Below are 14,705 nucleotides of genomic sequence, written 5' to 3'. Positions count from 1 at the left end.
CCGAAAGGCAAGAAGAAGTCTGAGTTTATTCTCTATTAACATTAAAACAAGAGACTGGGCTAGATATAATAGCTATAGGGAGGGTCTGACAAGCTCCTCTCCATTGTTCCCATTGTTATAATGAACGTCTATATGGATGGTAAGCTAAATGTAACGAAGTTATTTGTAGGAAAATTAGAGTGACATGATTATTGAACCAGCAAAATAGGAGTTCCTATTACTTTAATTTTTGGGTTTACTGGTTTATACATTAATAGAGATTTTTGTACCTGTAAACGCAGTGCAATAGATTGAACTGAATAAGTTACATATATATTTCATAATCAGATAGTTTTTAACTTTTACTATACTGTAAATAATTTATTTGCATGTTTAAACTATATATTGGATTGCTCTAACAAATAATGTGCAACTACATCAAACATCTTGTTTAACTAAACACAAGCTTTATTGGTTTGTTGAACAATATTTTGTTTACAAATAATTTTTTACGATTATTCGCTGACCCAGGTATGAGAGAATCCAAGTGTTCTATTTCTATTTGGCCAGGTTCCAATGCTTGTATCTACGCCTCACAAAATAAAGGACTTGTTCATTTATTTATTAATTTCCCAATACAGCTTGTCGGAATGACAACAATTACAAGCTTACTGGAACACAAAGGGACGATTCTCCAGCATTTCCGGTGAAGCGAATAGCTTTTTATTCGGTTCTGCTCTCTTACTGCACTTAATCGATTGACTATTAACAAAAACTACTGTAGGCTATACCGGAAATGGGTGGTCTGAAACAAGGATTATTACGTTGAGCTCCAATGGTTATATATTTTTATAAACCATTAGTATTGTCAAGCATTTATAAGTCCATAGTTAGCTTTTTATTTATTACTCTATGATATAATCAGCTGTTTCAAAACTAAAAATATAATGGATCTTTTGTTTTTTCCGAGATTGATTTCAAAAATGTAAACATTAGTGTTATTGTTGACGATAAAAGATTAAAATAATGTTACGGTAGTTTATGGTTAATTTATTCCTGATTAGACATACCCGAATAAAAAATCAACGTACTTAAACTATTTTATATGAACTAATGTATTTTATTTACTTTTGGCCTGCATAACTTATACCGTCAATACATTATAGAATATTATACAAAATGATGGCGAAAGTATTCTTCAGGTAAGCTCTATTTGAAAAGTGATAGTACAATTTAATCTCTACAAAATTCACAGTTTCTTGTAATGCATTATTTTTAGGTTAGGGTACAAGTTATCCATTCTCGGAGGATCTTGGTACTACACGGCCAGAGCCGGCCTTTGGGGAGAAGCCACGCAGACAGAGCAGTTGTACAATCAGGTTTGCCAACTGGCTAGCCTCGATACACGAGATGTAAGTTATGTCTCATGAAACATTATATAATATAAACTGAAAAATTATTCGTTCAAACTTCACTTTATAATGTTTATTATGTTAAAAAATCTGTTTACCATGCCCTTAAAATATACATTTCACATATTTTTTTTATGATTTCAGACATTTAACCCTAGGCTCTTTGCATGTTAAAGCCATTGTTTCAGTATATTTATTTATCTTTTCACTGTATTCATATAAATACGGTAGGTTAGGTGATATTTCCATAGAAGAAATATGTCACAAGAATGATAGCTTCTTTTTGGGAGGCAGAAAACAAGAACCGGTTGTAATGATGACGTGTAATTTTTTGACGTGTAAGGTCAAATAGTCTTTTCTTTCTCATAATGTAATTTTGTTTGTCCTCGGCAAGAAAAATTGAACAAGTAGTGGCCTCTGCATAACTCTGTACCCAATCGTGTTTCCCTTCCATCCATCAATCTAGGAATTCTTTCAAATATCCTGACACCCACCCTAACATTCAGTCGGACGGGGTAATCTTTCTTTCGCAATCATCCATCATTAATTTTATTTATTGTTTATGAATACAATGATTGAACCTTGTAAATATGTTTACATCAGGTGCATGGGCAATCAAGAGGGCCAGACATGCTACAGACTGTTATGAAGGGTTGGAACTACGGTGTTCTTGTAAGCACTGATCTTTTGATTCACTTGCCCCCACGTCTCGGCGAGTGGGTCTACAGCAGATACGAGCAACCGCAAGGTTCATCCACCTTTGAGCCGTACATAATAGGTTAATTCATCGAGGCCCTTAATTATATAATTGGTGTTATTTAACAAATAAAGCTTCCAATGTATAAATCGATTTGAATAATTCATAATGCCTTTAAGTTTTATTCTTAAACGAAATATGCTTGATTGCACCGCAGATTACTATATTTTAGACTAATATGACACGTTAAGTTTTTTTATTGTTAATTATAGGGGAGGCAATAAAACTACGTTTGTTGGGGCTAAAGTATGTGGTCGGATTATACAATTTTAGAACAGTGTATGGTAAAAGTTAAAATTGTGTCTGAAAAGTTTATAGTAATGTATAGAAATAGTTTAAAAATAGTGTTTGACAGCGGTTGAGCCCGCATTATCCTACTGGTCCACATTTAGGGCACTCTGGTATTGTGTGTTAACTGGCTTTGATCACCATGGTCACAGTACTCTACAGAGAGAAGCAAGTTAGAGTTGGCTTGCAAATGTTATACTCATTATTTACTTTTTCCAACATTTGTAGTTATTTTTTAGATGAAACCCTTATGCTTAGTAGAAAAAGCATACAAGTACAAACTAGCGAAACTTAAAAAAAATGGAACACAAAAGTCTTACTCATATACTGCTCATAGCGCGATCGTACGGTCAGACCTAGTAAATACAACTGTAAGCTAATTAAAATATAATTTCTATCATACAAATTTAAATTAATTAAAAAAAAATAATATTATTAATTCGTTAAAGTTAAAAGACGTATGCTCTGCCGTGGAGTCTCAAATTAGACATACTACAAATAAATGATCAAAACAGGGGTTTCTTTGTAGGATCAATATTTAGGATAATCATTAATGTATTTGTCTATTCCAAACTAAATGAAACCATTGTACCTCTACGTTTATATTTTATCACGTGGTCTAATTAATATTACGGAAATAAATGTGTGAATTAAAAAGTGTAAACCAATAGTTTTGCTTCAAATAAAACACACGAGGAATGATGCAAACTTAACCATTTTCGTTAACACGCACTGAACAGCAGAATTTGGTTTAAGGAAGTATCAAAATTATTTCATCCTTGGTCTGCATCACATGTGTTCCTCACATATATGGATTAGATCCGTATTTGGTTTGTGCCATGAAGGCTATTTTTTGGCATTGAACGTTTCATTGAACGGTTTCTTGAAAAGATTTTCTATAAAAGATCATTTGTCCCCCTAGAAGATTGGTTTCTGATACTTGTTGGGTTATCTTACAAGGGCTGTAGTAGTCACATGCCGACTTAAGACGCCAACGGTTTCTGTGACTGACGTTTCAATTATTGGATTTAACGAGCTTTCATAGCGGCGTCACAACGGCGGCAGATGTTGTTGTGCAGTTACTTCCTTACTCGTGAACCGCTACAATATCACAACAATAACATTTTGAAATATCAACAGATGGTCCAAATAATTGTGTGTAGTTAAAAGTATATTCGATGGTGAATGTAGAAATGAAAATTCATTCCCACCAGAAGAAAATTGAATTTACAGTATTTCCACCTAAAAAAGTTAATAGAAAATAGTAAATTAGATTTATACAGTGTGTATAGATAGTTCCTTAGAATACTATGTAATTGTCATCGTTCTTTATCGTTTAGTAATGAAAAAACATACTCACTATAAACATGACAACTGAGAAATGAAAGCCTTCATAAAAAGAGATTCATCGTTCATATTTTATACTGTTTGCACAACGTTGTATGCTATCCAAACATGGGTTATATCGGGATTGCACTTTATCCTCGAGGAATATATATTTTATATTATCTATATTTCAGTATATGTATTTGATTTTGTATGGGTACGTTTAACTTACAAATCAAATCAAATCATTTATTGTCAGGACACTACAATAGTGTATAACAACGTCAACAAGTTATAACATGTGAAACAAGTTAAAGAAGCACACTATTACTAGCATTGTAAAATTTATTTACACTATATATACACTTCTTAAGCAACATGTTTTTATGGAGGTTTCAAACCTAGGCCTAGATAATTTTTTTATATGTTCAGGTAAAGCATTGTACAATTTGATTCCCAGATACCTGAAGCTACTTTGCGTGCTTGTGTATTTACACTTCATCAGCAACAGATCATTCCTATTTCTCGTAAAATAGTTATGGTTATCACTAAGGCTAACAAGGTCATTCAAGTTATCTTTAACATACATCAAAACACTTAATACATAAACAGATGGCAGGGTTAAAATATTAAACTTTGCAAACCAAGCTTTACAGTGATCTCTGTTAGGTACACCAGCAATCAATCTAACAGCCCTTTTTGCAGAATAAAAAGTTTTGTTACGTACAGTGTATTACCCCATAAGGTGATTCCATAAGTGATAAAGCTATGAACATAAGCATAGTATACAAACAATAAATAATTTGTTGAAATTGTACCCTTTAATGCCCTAATTAAGAAAACACCTTTAGCAACTCGAGAGGCTATATAGTTAATATGATCATGCCACTTGAGATTCGACTGAACATATATTCCAAGAAACTTAACACTATTATCGTTACTTCTACTGTACAAATTGAGAGGTAGGTCTTGAACCTTTTCAATGTTTATGCAAAGTTTATTTGCAGAACACCAATCCAAGACAGTAGAATTCTTATCGCTAAGTTTATTTACACTGTCCAAGGCTTATTCAGCACTAACCAATAGCCCCAAGTCATCTGCAAAGAGATAAGTATTTACATAGCTGTAATTTAGATTTCCTGGGAGGTCATGTATATAAAGAATAAATAATGTTGGCCCCAGTATTGAGCCTTGCGGCACTCCAAAGTTAACAGGTTTAGTTACTGAATATGAGCCATTTAAATATAACATTGTGACCTATTTGTCAAATAAGAGTTCAAAAGATCTAAAGCTAATTGATTAAAACCATAAAATTTCAGTTTATTGACTAGAATACTATGTTCAACAGTATCAAAGGCCTTTGAAAGGTAGTAACTTCTAAAATCAACAAAATTTTTTTGTTCAAGGCCATCAAAACAAGCACTTACAAGAGCCTGTACCGCTTTTATGGTACTGCAATTAGGACGGAAACCAAACTGACAGTCACTGAACAACTTATTTGACTCTAAATAATCTACAATCTGCCCATGTACCAACCGCTCAAAGACCCTCGACACAGCTAGAATAATAGAAATAGGTCTATAGTTGCAATGCTTGTCCATAGGACCTTTCTTATGAACAGGACAACATTCAAAATCTCGACAGTTTCAAAAATAATGCATAAGTTTACTATAAAACACTGTGCCTCTTTATTTCATAGTAAAATTATTATCTCATTAGATGTATTTTATACGTATTTAAAAATTAACATGGTGACTGTAACAGACGCCCTAGTGTGTACAGGACGGTTAAGACTATTAAGTATCACACGGAATAGACCAGCAGTGAAGATGTTAAGAACAATGAATACTTTGCGTTGTCAAAATAATACGTGTGAAATTCAAAACCAATAAAACAATAAAACATTTTGTCGTGGAAGACTGCCAGACTGAAAGTGCTTCTATGAAATTAGGGATTGTAAACGTTTTAGGTTAGGTGCCAATCGTTATTGTGGAACGCTTTCTGTAAGTCTTTTTGTAAAAGGTGGTCTCTTATTTCAGGGGTCAAATAATCGATTTTGGGATTCTATTGGAGATATTTAGACAATATGTTCGAATTTTAAATAACCATTTACATTCAATTGAACCAAAACTGGTATTTAAAATGTTTAAGCCATCGATCAACAAATTGACTTAATTCGATTATAAATATTGAAATAATTAACATTCTATTTTACTAATGTATTATTTTTTTAAATGGTGAAGGCCACTTACATGGAGGATTAGAGACGAAAATGAGAGATATGCTTTTCAGAATATTTGCTGGAAAGTTCAGTTCCATTGTTAGTACATGTCAGCCCTATGAGTAAATAAAGTTAAGAACGACGATTTTCTCACAAAATGACTGATCACTAAGAGATTTTTACGAATTGACATTTCAAAATGAGGTTTAAGAGTGCCCACTTGATGCTTAGCTTTGAAAGAAAAGTGAAAATAAAATTAATTAGTCTACTTACTAACCCGTAGATTCTAGCCATTGCTACCTTTGGTTGTTTTAGTTATACAGGAGACAAATCATTGATACTGACATGGTGTGCTGAGGCGTGCGCGATTATTTCAATTAGTTCTGAGGTCAGAAGCTAGGGCTGTTCCACGTAACTTTGAGTGTTACCGTTTCAATCTCCACTCTACATCCCGCGCCAGGCACTGTTACCAGTTTTAAGTGCATCAAAAATAATTAATTACTTTCTTCTGTCTCGAAACCTGTTGTAATAAATAAATATATGTACGTTAGATTTCAATCATCTGTTTTTCAGACAACATATTAATCAAACAGACAGTATTGACCATAACAAGTCATAGCGAGAACAGGTGGTAGTCAGCGGCGATATGGCAACACTGCCTCGAATGTCACCGGACTATTTTGCTACGGGTTGCTGTAATACAATTAAAGGCACTACGTTGTTAATAAAAAGAATTTGATTCATGCAGCAAAAAAAAGTTATACCTTTATGAGAGAAACATTAATTATAAATTCTAAACATTTTTAAATTGTCTCAAATTAATATGTTCACCAACTCTACAAAGTGAATAGCATATTTAAAGAATTCGCAGAATTCGAGAAATATAAACTACAAGCAGTGTGTAACGCAAATAGAAAGTAATGTAGTAATGTTTAGCAAACATAATATTCTGGCGACAATGTTTACTGTTACTTTCAGATTGATTCATTCTAGAACAGTGATTTGATATTTTCCCATACTTACTTGATGTTTATTCCTTTGCATATTCGAAACTTTAATACATCATTCATTATTTATACATGTGGAAGCACTTCAGTGTCGAGCTAGAAGGCTTTTCACAAGCCGGATAAATAATATAACACCGGATGAAATGTCATAAGCTACTTTATTACCATATAAGATCAGAGGACTCGGTGCTATGCAATATTTATAGCTCACTTTCCAGTTCCTTTTAATGTCTTATGTTACATTCACTTGTGATACATTTTGTTTTACATTCTCTAGTTTACTGTAACTTATTGATTCGTATTATCTGAGTGATTCCGTGAAGGTGTAAAGAAAGATCGTGAGTTTATTTAATGGTTTAGTTATGCTATGTGGAAAACTAAGTCTGTATTCTATTTCTAGTAAAAACAGATACTTTTATCGGTGCAACATTTGCAAAGATTATCACTTAAGGGGGTTAAAATGTAATTTATGTATGTTAATCCGCGCAATGTCTTGAGTACAAACTAACCTACAGACTTGAAATCTTGCATAAAGCTCATTTCTGTATAGGCAGTATCAACTTCGATGATAGTGCTTGTTAATCAGTGGGACTTGACTCATGTCATCGATTTTTTACATTGTTCTTACTGGTAACCATAATTGTAACGAGAAACTCGTCTAATAAACAAAGCAAGCAGTCATTTTACATGTTAACGTGAACTTTCTTTGTTTGAAGTTTCGATAATAGAAGGATTGTGAAGAAAACAGGATTTTTCCGGACATTTGCCATCGTTCAGTAAAACAAAACAAATCAGTAACACTACGTTTCGAGATCTGCAATCTGATTTCTTCTTCAGGTAATAGCTAACTTAACACATAATTACAAACTAGGCTAAAATAAACAAGTAATACCAGAGTAATCAAATCATAACTTCATTAACTCTAAAACATGCTTAACAAAAACTTAATAAAAAAACTAAACACAACACTAATTATTAAAACTGAATCACTATACGTCTGCATTCATCGATCAACTACCTTGTTGTGTTTAGTTCTTTTATTAAGTGCATGCTTTAGGGTTATTGAAGTTGACACACAATATGGTGGCTGCGATTCCCGACTTAGGTGTGTCTATGGTATGATTTGTTTATTTTAGCCTAGATTGTAATTATGTGTTAGGTTAGTTATTAGCTGAAGAAGAGATCAGATTGTAGATTTTAAAACGTAGTCTTACTGATTTTTTGTTTCACTGAACGATGGAAAAAGCATGGAAAAATCTTCTAACGTGTAGTTTAGTAGGACACGTAGCCTTACTATCTCGAGATAGATGTTATCTGAAGATTTAAAATTTTATATGAAACTTCATTTCAGCACAGACAATAATGATGACGCATGTCTATCTATAGGATTTGACTGAGAATCGCTGAAGCCTATCACTCAGTAGGCTGAAAAATCTCTCTTCTATCAGCCTGAAGGATGTAAATATTTCAGCCTTATTGTCTGATTGTCCTCAGATCATGTCGAGACTAGAAATTCTGCGTGTAACCTCATCAAAGCCTGTCGCGATATCGGTATAGTGTACTCCTACTATGTTTTATTTACAAGTGTGTGTTCTGTCGGGGTTTTTGAATATTTATTAATATAGACGTACACTGTTTGGTATTATCGCAAAGGATTAGATTCATCGCAAATCTCTTTAGAGATTGGGGCCTCCATGACATTCAGGACACTATAGAGAGAACTTTGTGTCGGTGACAGGTATGTTAGCTACCACGCGTAGCTTTACAAAATAAGAAGGCTTGTTTGAATAACCTGTGTTTGATACGAGTCTAACACAGAAAGTGTAACTTTGATATTTTATTACTGATAAATTAACGGAATCTCCATAAAATGCCTTGGACTGAGTAACATCAATATTGTTTATTTCTGTAATTAGTTAGAAATAAGCTGTTTTAATCATTCTTAAATATGTATTTATATAAATTATTTTTTACAGAAATATCCTTATTGAAACTATCTGAAATATGGTCTTATGAAATATAATTTAGGAAAATTGTTTTTTTTTCGAGATTTTTTATATTGAATATGGTTTTATGAAAGCAGTAACATAGTTAACACGATATCTGCTGTAATTTCGAACTAATTACAACTAAAATTGGCAATGAGATTGTTTTAGATAAACCTTGAACAATTTTGGTTTGTAAAAATAAAGAGTAAACATATTCAATGTTTAAGAAATAAATTACAGGACAGGCGCTGCTTAAAAATTGTTAACTCGTTAAAAAGACATCTAAAGTTGATTTCCTTGCCTTTATTTGTGGTTCAATATTTTAATTTGGATTGTATGAAATAGGATGTATTTTTTACTTGTAGTTTAAATGTTTAAGATTGTTTAAACCGTGCTTAAAATTTTGAGGTAAATTATTTCTTTAATTTATAGAAAATAAATATGTCCCTTCATGGCCCAAAATGCTTGATTTATATTTCTTTTTCCGGTTACCTATCACAGAGATAGAATTATCATTTAAAGATTTATAAAAAGTATATCAGGAGAAAGGACTTTCTTAAACATATTTATTAAAGAAATCTACAAATGATGGTAACTATATACTTTGATTATAGATCCTTCTGAAGGATCTATAATCAAGGGTATATCTGACCTAAATACGTCTGAAATATAATAATGGAGATTATAACTACACAAGATTCTAGGCGTCTAGTGGTCAATGCAGATATTAAAACCTGCGAAAATTTGAAGTGAAATATTGTGTATTTAAGTTCTCTGATAGTCAGCAGTGATAGTGAGAACGCATTAAGGAATGTAATGATTTTTGTATTTAAAAACTGCAGAAGTTTGCATATAAACAACCATAAAATAAACCCAGGTTAGCCAAATAAACGCCGCACCTCGCCGTGCTTTGAAATAACTACTAGTTACACAATTCTGCTGAGGTTTGCAGGTAAACAACCATTAAAGCCCAGATTTGCCAAACAAACGTTGCACCTCACTGCGCTGTAACATTAAAGCACAGTTACATAATTTAGCAGTGACAACCAAGTCCAGGCTGACCGCTATTATGGTCCGTCCGGGGTGGAATAAGTAACATTTACCCACAGAGAGACTGAAAGTTCCTGCCCTATTATTTATTAAAACACTTCACTAAGGTTAAATATAATATAGCTCTATATGATACGTCCTTGACCAAACTTTGATATTTTAATCACTTAAAAATTAAAAAAAAAAAACTTCCTAAGTGATATTTAATTGTTAAAACCCTAGTAAGTGATTTTGAAAAACATCGGTAAAGCTTTATTACTATAGATGTTTGTTAAAGTTTTATTTAAAAAGACCTATGATTAGTTATTTAACTTGAAAATATAAAACTGTTACAAGAAATCGTGAACAGTTAAACGATATATTTTTTGTTAAATTGGGTAAAAATGTTAAATTAGTAAAACAATCTTACCTGCAATCTAAACAATAATACTATATAGGTTGCCAATAAAATGATTTCAAAGTAATATCAATTATTAGTTCGTAGGTAAACACGCATATTTATAGATATAATCTAAGCAGTAATGTGTGTTTAAATATAGCTTGATATTGAGATTTATTACTAAGAATGTGTATATTAATTTTAGTAGTACCAGTAAGATAGTTAGGGTAAAATATTGAATATATACGAAAGAATTTACTTTCTTAAGCTAACGTTAGTAAATACATTTGTATGTTCTATCTAAAGTTACTAAATACTGTATTTTATATGCTTAATAATAGATGATAAGTATTCGAATTTATAAGATTATTCCGAACCTACATGGCGTCTAATTCACAGGATTTTAAACAAATTGTTTTTACCAGACGTTTATTTGCAAATGGAACTTTGAAACGTTTCGAGTAATTGCAAAATGTTTTCTGCGAATAAGTGCAATATATATTCTACTCCGTTGTTTGGAAAGGAAACATCACAATAAAGTAGAATATATATGAAAATTGAAGCGAAATTGGAAACTGTAGCTTCGCAGCATTCTTTGTTTAACACTGTATAACACTATATAAACAAGCCGATATACCGTAATTGGATTTCCGGGTATCCAGAGATTTCCAGGAAACTGTTATCTCTGTACCACTTTGCGAGCCAATGCTGGATTGAGCGTTTTAACATTATTTGACGCACTTTACCAAGTTCTACAGTAAACATTCATGCGAATAATTTAAAACAATTCTTGTTTAAATAAAAAGAGACGATACACTATGACCTAAATGATAAAGCGACACAAAGTACGAAACAGTTATTTAACGTTATATCTCTCTGTCATGAGCAATGACATGCAGGATATTTCAAAGGTGGTGAAATATTTTGCGATATGGGTTTATAGCTGAAAATAAACAAAAATGTTTTTCTAACACTATAGATTATTTCGTTATCCGTATAATTTGTTTCGTTTAGCGTCTGTCTGACTGAGTTTTTAATACAGAAATTCAGAAACGTTTTAAGTTACAGAGAGAGTTGTAATTTCGTGACTATTATATATCTTATCCTGGTGTAAAAAAAATTCTTCGGAAGAAAATAACGCTATCATTAGTAATAATTAAAAAATGATAGCTTTTTAAAAATGTCGAAGCAAAATTAATAAAAATTGTGAAGACGAGAAAAATTGACAAGGCACGTACAATTTTTAAAAGTATAAAGAGTGTTATGCATTGTTTGTAAAATACGGATGATAAATAATGGAATAACTGCGTGTATACTACTCTGGAGCAAACCGTATCTCTATAATGTTTTGACTGAAATGAATTACACTTTTTATATTTTGACACGCTATATTTCATGGGTCTTGAAAATTGTTTCACGTGTCGTCAATATTCATGAAATTTGGCTTTAATATTTATTTTAAAAAGAAAGCCGTCTTGAAACTATTATCGATAGATTTTACTTTCGGCAGGAAGTAATACAGGTATACTAATAAGACATGTAAACTTGCAAAATTACAATTGCATAACTGAAAGAGTTTCTATGTTATTGTTTTAAAATTAAAAACACGAAAAGGCTGACGCCAAACAAAGCGAATTAACCTTAGGTTTACAGGAAACCGTTTGTTTATCTTTACTTATTAAAGCATTTTCCAACATTTTTCGTTAACTGCTCTGTATAATACTTACTGAAATGCATTATCATGCATCGTAAACCTAGAGCATGTCTTGTTTGTTGTTTTCTTGTGTGTTGGATGTAACAGCTTACCATCAGTATTCCAGCATGGACTGCAATAGAAGGAACAGTTTTATTTAATTTGGCTTATTTATCTAGAATAATATCTTGAGCAATAACGACACTAAATAAACGGTTAGAATGAAAGCAATAAAAACATAAAAAGTTTATAACACAACATAAAGTCTACATTCGAGTTTTCTAAGTAGTTATAACTTCTGATAAAGTTCTATTACGAGTCTTATTAAATCAGCGTTTATCTAGTAAAGGTTTTCATTTATGTTGCAAGAAGCCGTACGGAGCCTGATGGAATTTCACACCTGTCAGGTAGTGTAGCATTATCACCCTGTCCACCCTCGCTGGGTGTCGGATACTATTTTGTAGATAAATATCTTAAATTACATGTAACTATTAGTTTTAATATTAATTTAAATTACTTTAAACTTTTAGTTCGAATTTAGTTTAGGTTGACTTAATAATTTATTAAAATTAATCTAAAATAAAATATAGGCCGCCACATTTTTAAAATTTAACCTGGATTTAATCGATCTATATACCTATTTAAAAATGATACAGACCTTTTTATAAACCCATGTTATAAAAGAAATTATAAAAATATATATGAAATTATAAATTTGATCCATATATAAGTCATCCCATACTCGATTAGAAGAATATTATAAAAAAATGGATTCCAGTGGAGGAATGTTATGTATACTTTTATGAAAAGTGTGTTTGGACTTTTGAATGATAAGATCCTGTATTCCATGAAAATTCTCTTTTTTAAGTAGTCCTAAATTTAAAACTGTAAAAGTTATAAAAGTTATCAAGCCCCAGGTAATATCCTTTTATGTCTTCTTAGATCTCGACAGTAGCCGGATCCTGAATATTCAGTCAATCCGGAAGCAGCCCAATGATCCTTGCAAGCATTTTCTAGTAAGCCATCAAGTTAATTTATTCTGTGAAATTTCCAGGTTAGATGATGGCTTGAAAATGTTAGATTAACCTGCATCTTAACTGCATAGGAAAAAACAACCAAAACGACGATCTCAGAAATTAAAGGCGCAATACCGAGGAAAGTTTTACTTAGTAAAATAGAACCTCGATGGGCGTATACATTTATCAGCAGCCCGAGAATGCGGGATCAGTGCGGAATCAGTGAAATCAATTTACCCAAACGTGGAATGATGAGTTTTTGACCTAGGTCGAAAATGTTTTATAAAATCAGGTGCAGTATTTTTTAGGGATGAGACGATCTTATCTGAGCTTCAAAAATGCCTATCGTTGAATTAAATTTTGTTACTTTGTTTACAAAATGATGTATTCATGATGTAAATTCATTAGTGTAAAAAATTAAGATAAATAATTTATGTTTGAAATATTTATAGAATGGAAATGGAAAAAAAATAATGTGAAAATCTTATAGGTTACGAAACATTAGAAGTTCTGACTATGTACCAGATTTAATAGTCAAGATAAGAAGATATAGGAAAGTAACTTTTTCGGAACTAATATACGTGAATACGATGATATTATGTTCAGAGAAAGATGTTTTACTAGTATTTCCAGACGAACGGGTAATGGAATTCAGCAGTCAGCCAGCGAGACGCAAGGAGAAATCTCGCTCATTGCCTTTGTGGTTCACTGCACCATAGACTGAATTTCTATCCTATAATGTCTACACATGTACCGTTTGTACCGTTTTACTGGCACATGAGGGGTTAGCTTTGAAATTCAAGATTTGTGAAGGTTCAAAAAGGAAACGAAAATCTTCTGAAATTAATAAAGTTCAAACTAAAATAAAACTTCTTCTTGAAAATAATCACTGGATTTAGAATGAAAATAAAAACTTCTTGATGATTTTTAAGTTCAAACTTCCAATATATTCGTCACTCAAAAAATGTACAAAGTTCTCACGGCTTGTCTTTTATTCAATTTTTAAAATTCAAAACTTTCACACTCTAATCTGATCTGGCAATTCTTCACTTTAATTTGTCCTCAAAATTCAATTTTATTCTGTTACTAATTACTTTACTTTAAATATCAACAATATTTGTATTATAAAAGTTCTTCTGTGTTAGGGAATTAAAATTACTACTTTTCAGCGTTAGAGAATTAAATTGCTGAAATCATCTGTAACAACCACATAACTCTTTTAATATTTTTTTAAACGAAATTTTATACACATGTGCTCACTGCACCAACAAGTTTTATATTGCACAGATCAAAAGGACAAGTTCATAAATTCCCATTAAATTTAATTTTCACAATATTTCGTTTCCCAAGATTATTCAAAATAACTAAGAATGAATATTGACTGGACTCCAGTTAAAATGTTCACTTACCCGCAGGTTCGATGACGATTAGCAAGAAATAACTCTAAACACTTTCAAAGGCTTTAATCGTTACCACTACTACAGATCAACTGAGACCGGAGGTACGGCACGTCTACCTCACCCCACCTCTCAATTTCGTTATCAAACTCTTCCATCTGCGATGCGCGCCTCGCTGATAGAAGGCTTTTT

General features: G+C 31.9%; 1 protein-coding gene across 1 annotated transcript; it reads left to right on the top strand.

Annotated features, from left to right (window-relative positions):
* The first annotated feature begins 971 nt into the window (after positions 1-971).
* Positions 972-2,241, top strand: LOC124372419. Its single transcript, XM_046830819.1, has 3 exons — positions 972-1,181; positions 1,259-1,391; positions 1,995-2,241. The coding sequence occupies exons 1-3, from the start codon at positions 1,159-1,161 to the stop codon at positions 2,172-2,174; spliced, it is 336 nt and encodes a 111-aa protein (XP_046686775.1). The 5' UTR covers positions 972-1,158; the 3' UTR covers positions 2,175-2,241.
* The last annotated feature ends 12,464 nt before the right edge of the window (positions 2,242-14,705 follow it).

Source organism: Homalodisca vitripennis, unplaced genomic scaffold, assembly GCF_021130785.1.
Source record: "Homalodisca vitripennis isolate AUS2020 unplaced genomic scaffold, UT_GWSS_2.1 ScUCBcl_3151;HRSCAF=8496, whole genome shotgun sequence".
Taxonomy (NCBI): domain Eukaryota; kingdom Metazoa; phylum Arthropoda; class Insecta; order Hemiptera; family Cicadellidae; genus Homalodisca; species Homalodisca vitripennis.
Note: the sequence above shows the minus strand (reverse complement) of the source record. Positions and strands in the feature narration are given on the sequence as shown.

Bases quoted from the DNA above. Each gene is read 5' to 3' on its own strand.
- LOC124372419 (XM_046830819.1), top strand. From the start codon at position 1,159: ATGATGGCGAAAGTATTCTTCAG. The intron at 1,182-1,258 runs GTAAGCTCTATT...CATTATTTTTAG, and splicing joins ATGGCGAAAGTATTCTTCAG to GTTAGGGTACAAGTTATCCA. The intron at 1,392-1,994 runs GTAAGTTATGTC...TGTTTACATCAG, and splicing joins CTAGCCTCGATACACGAGAT to GTGCATGGGCAATCAAGAGG.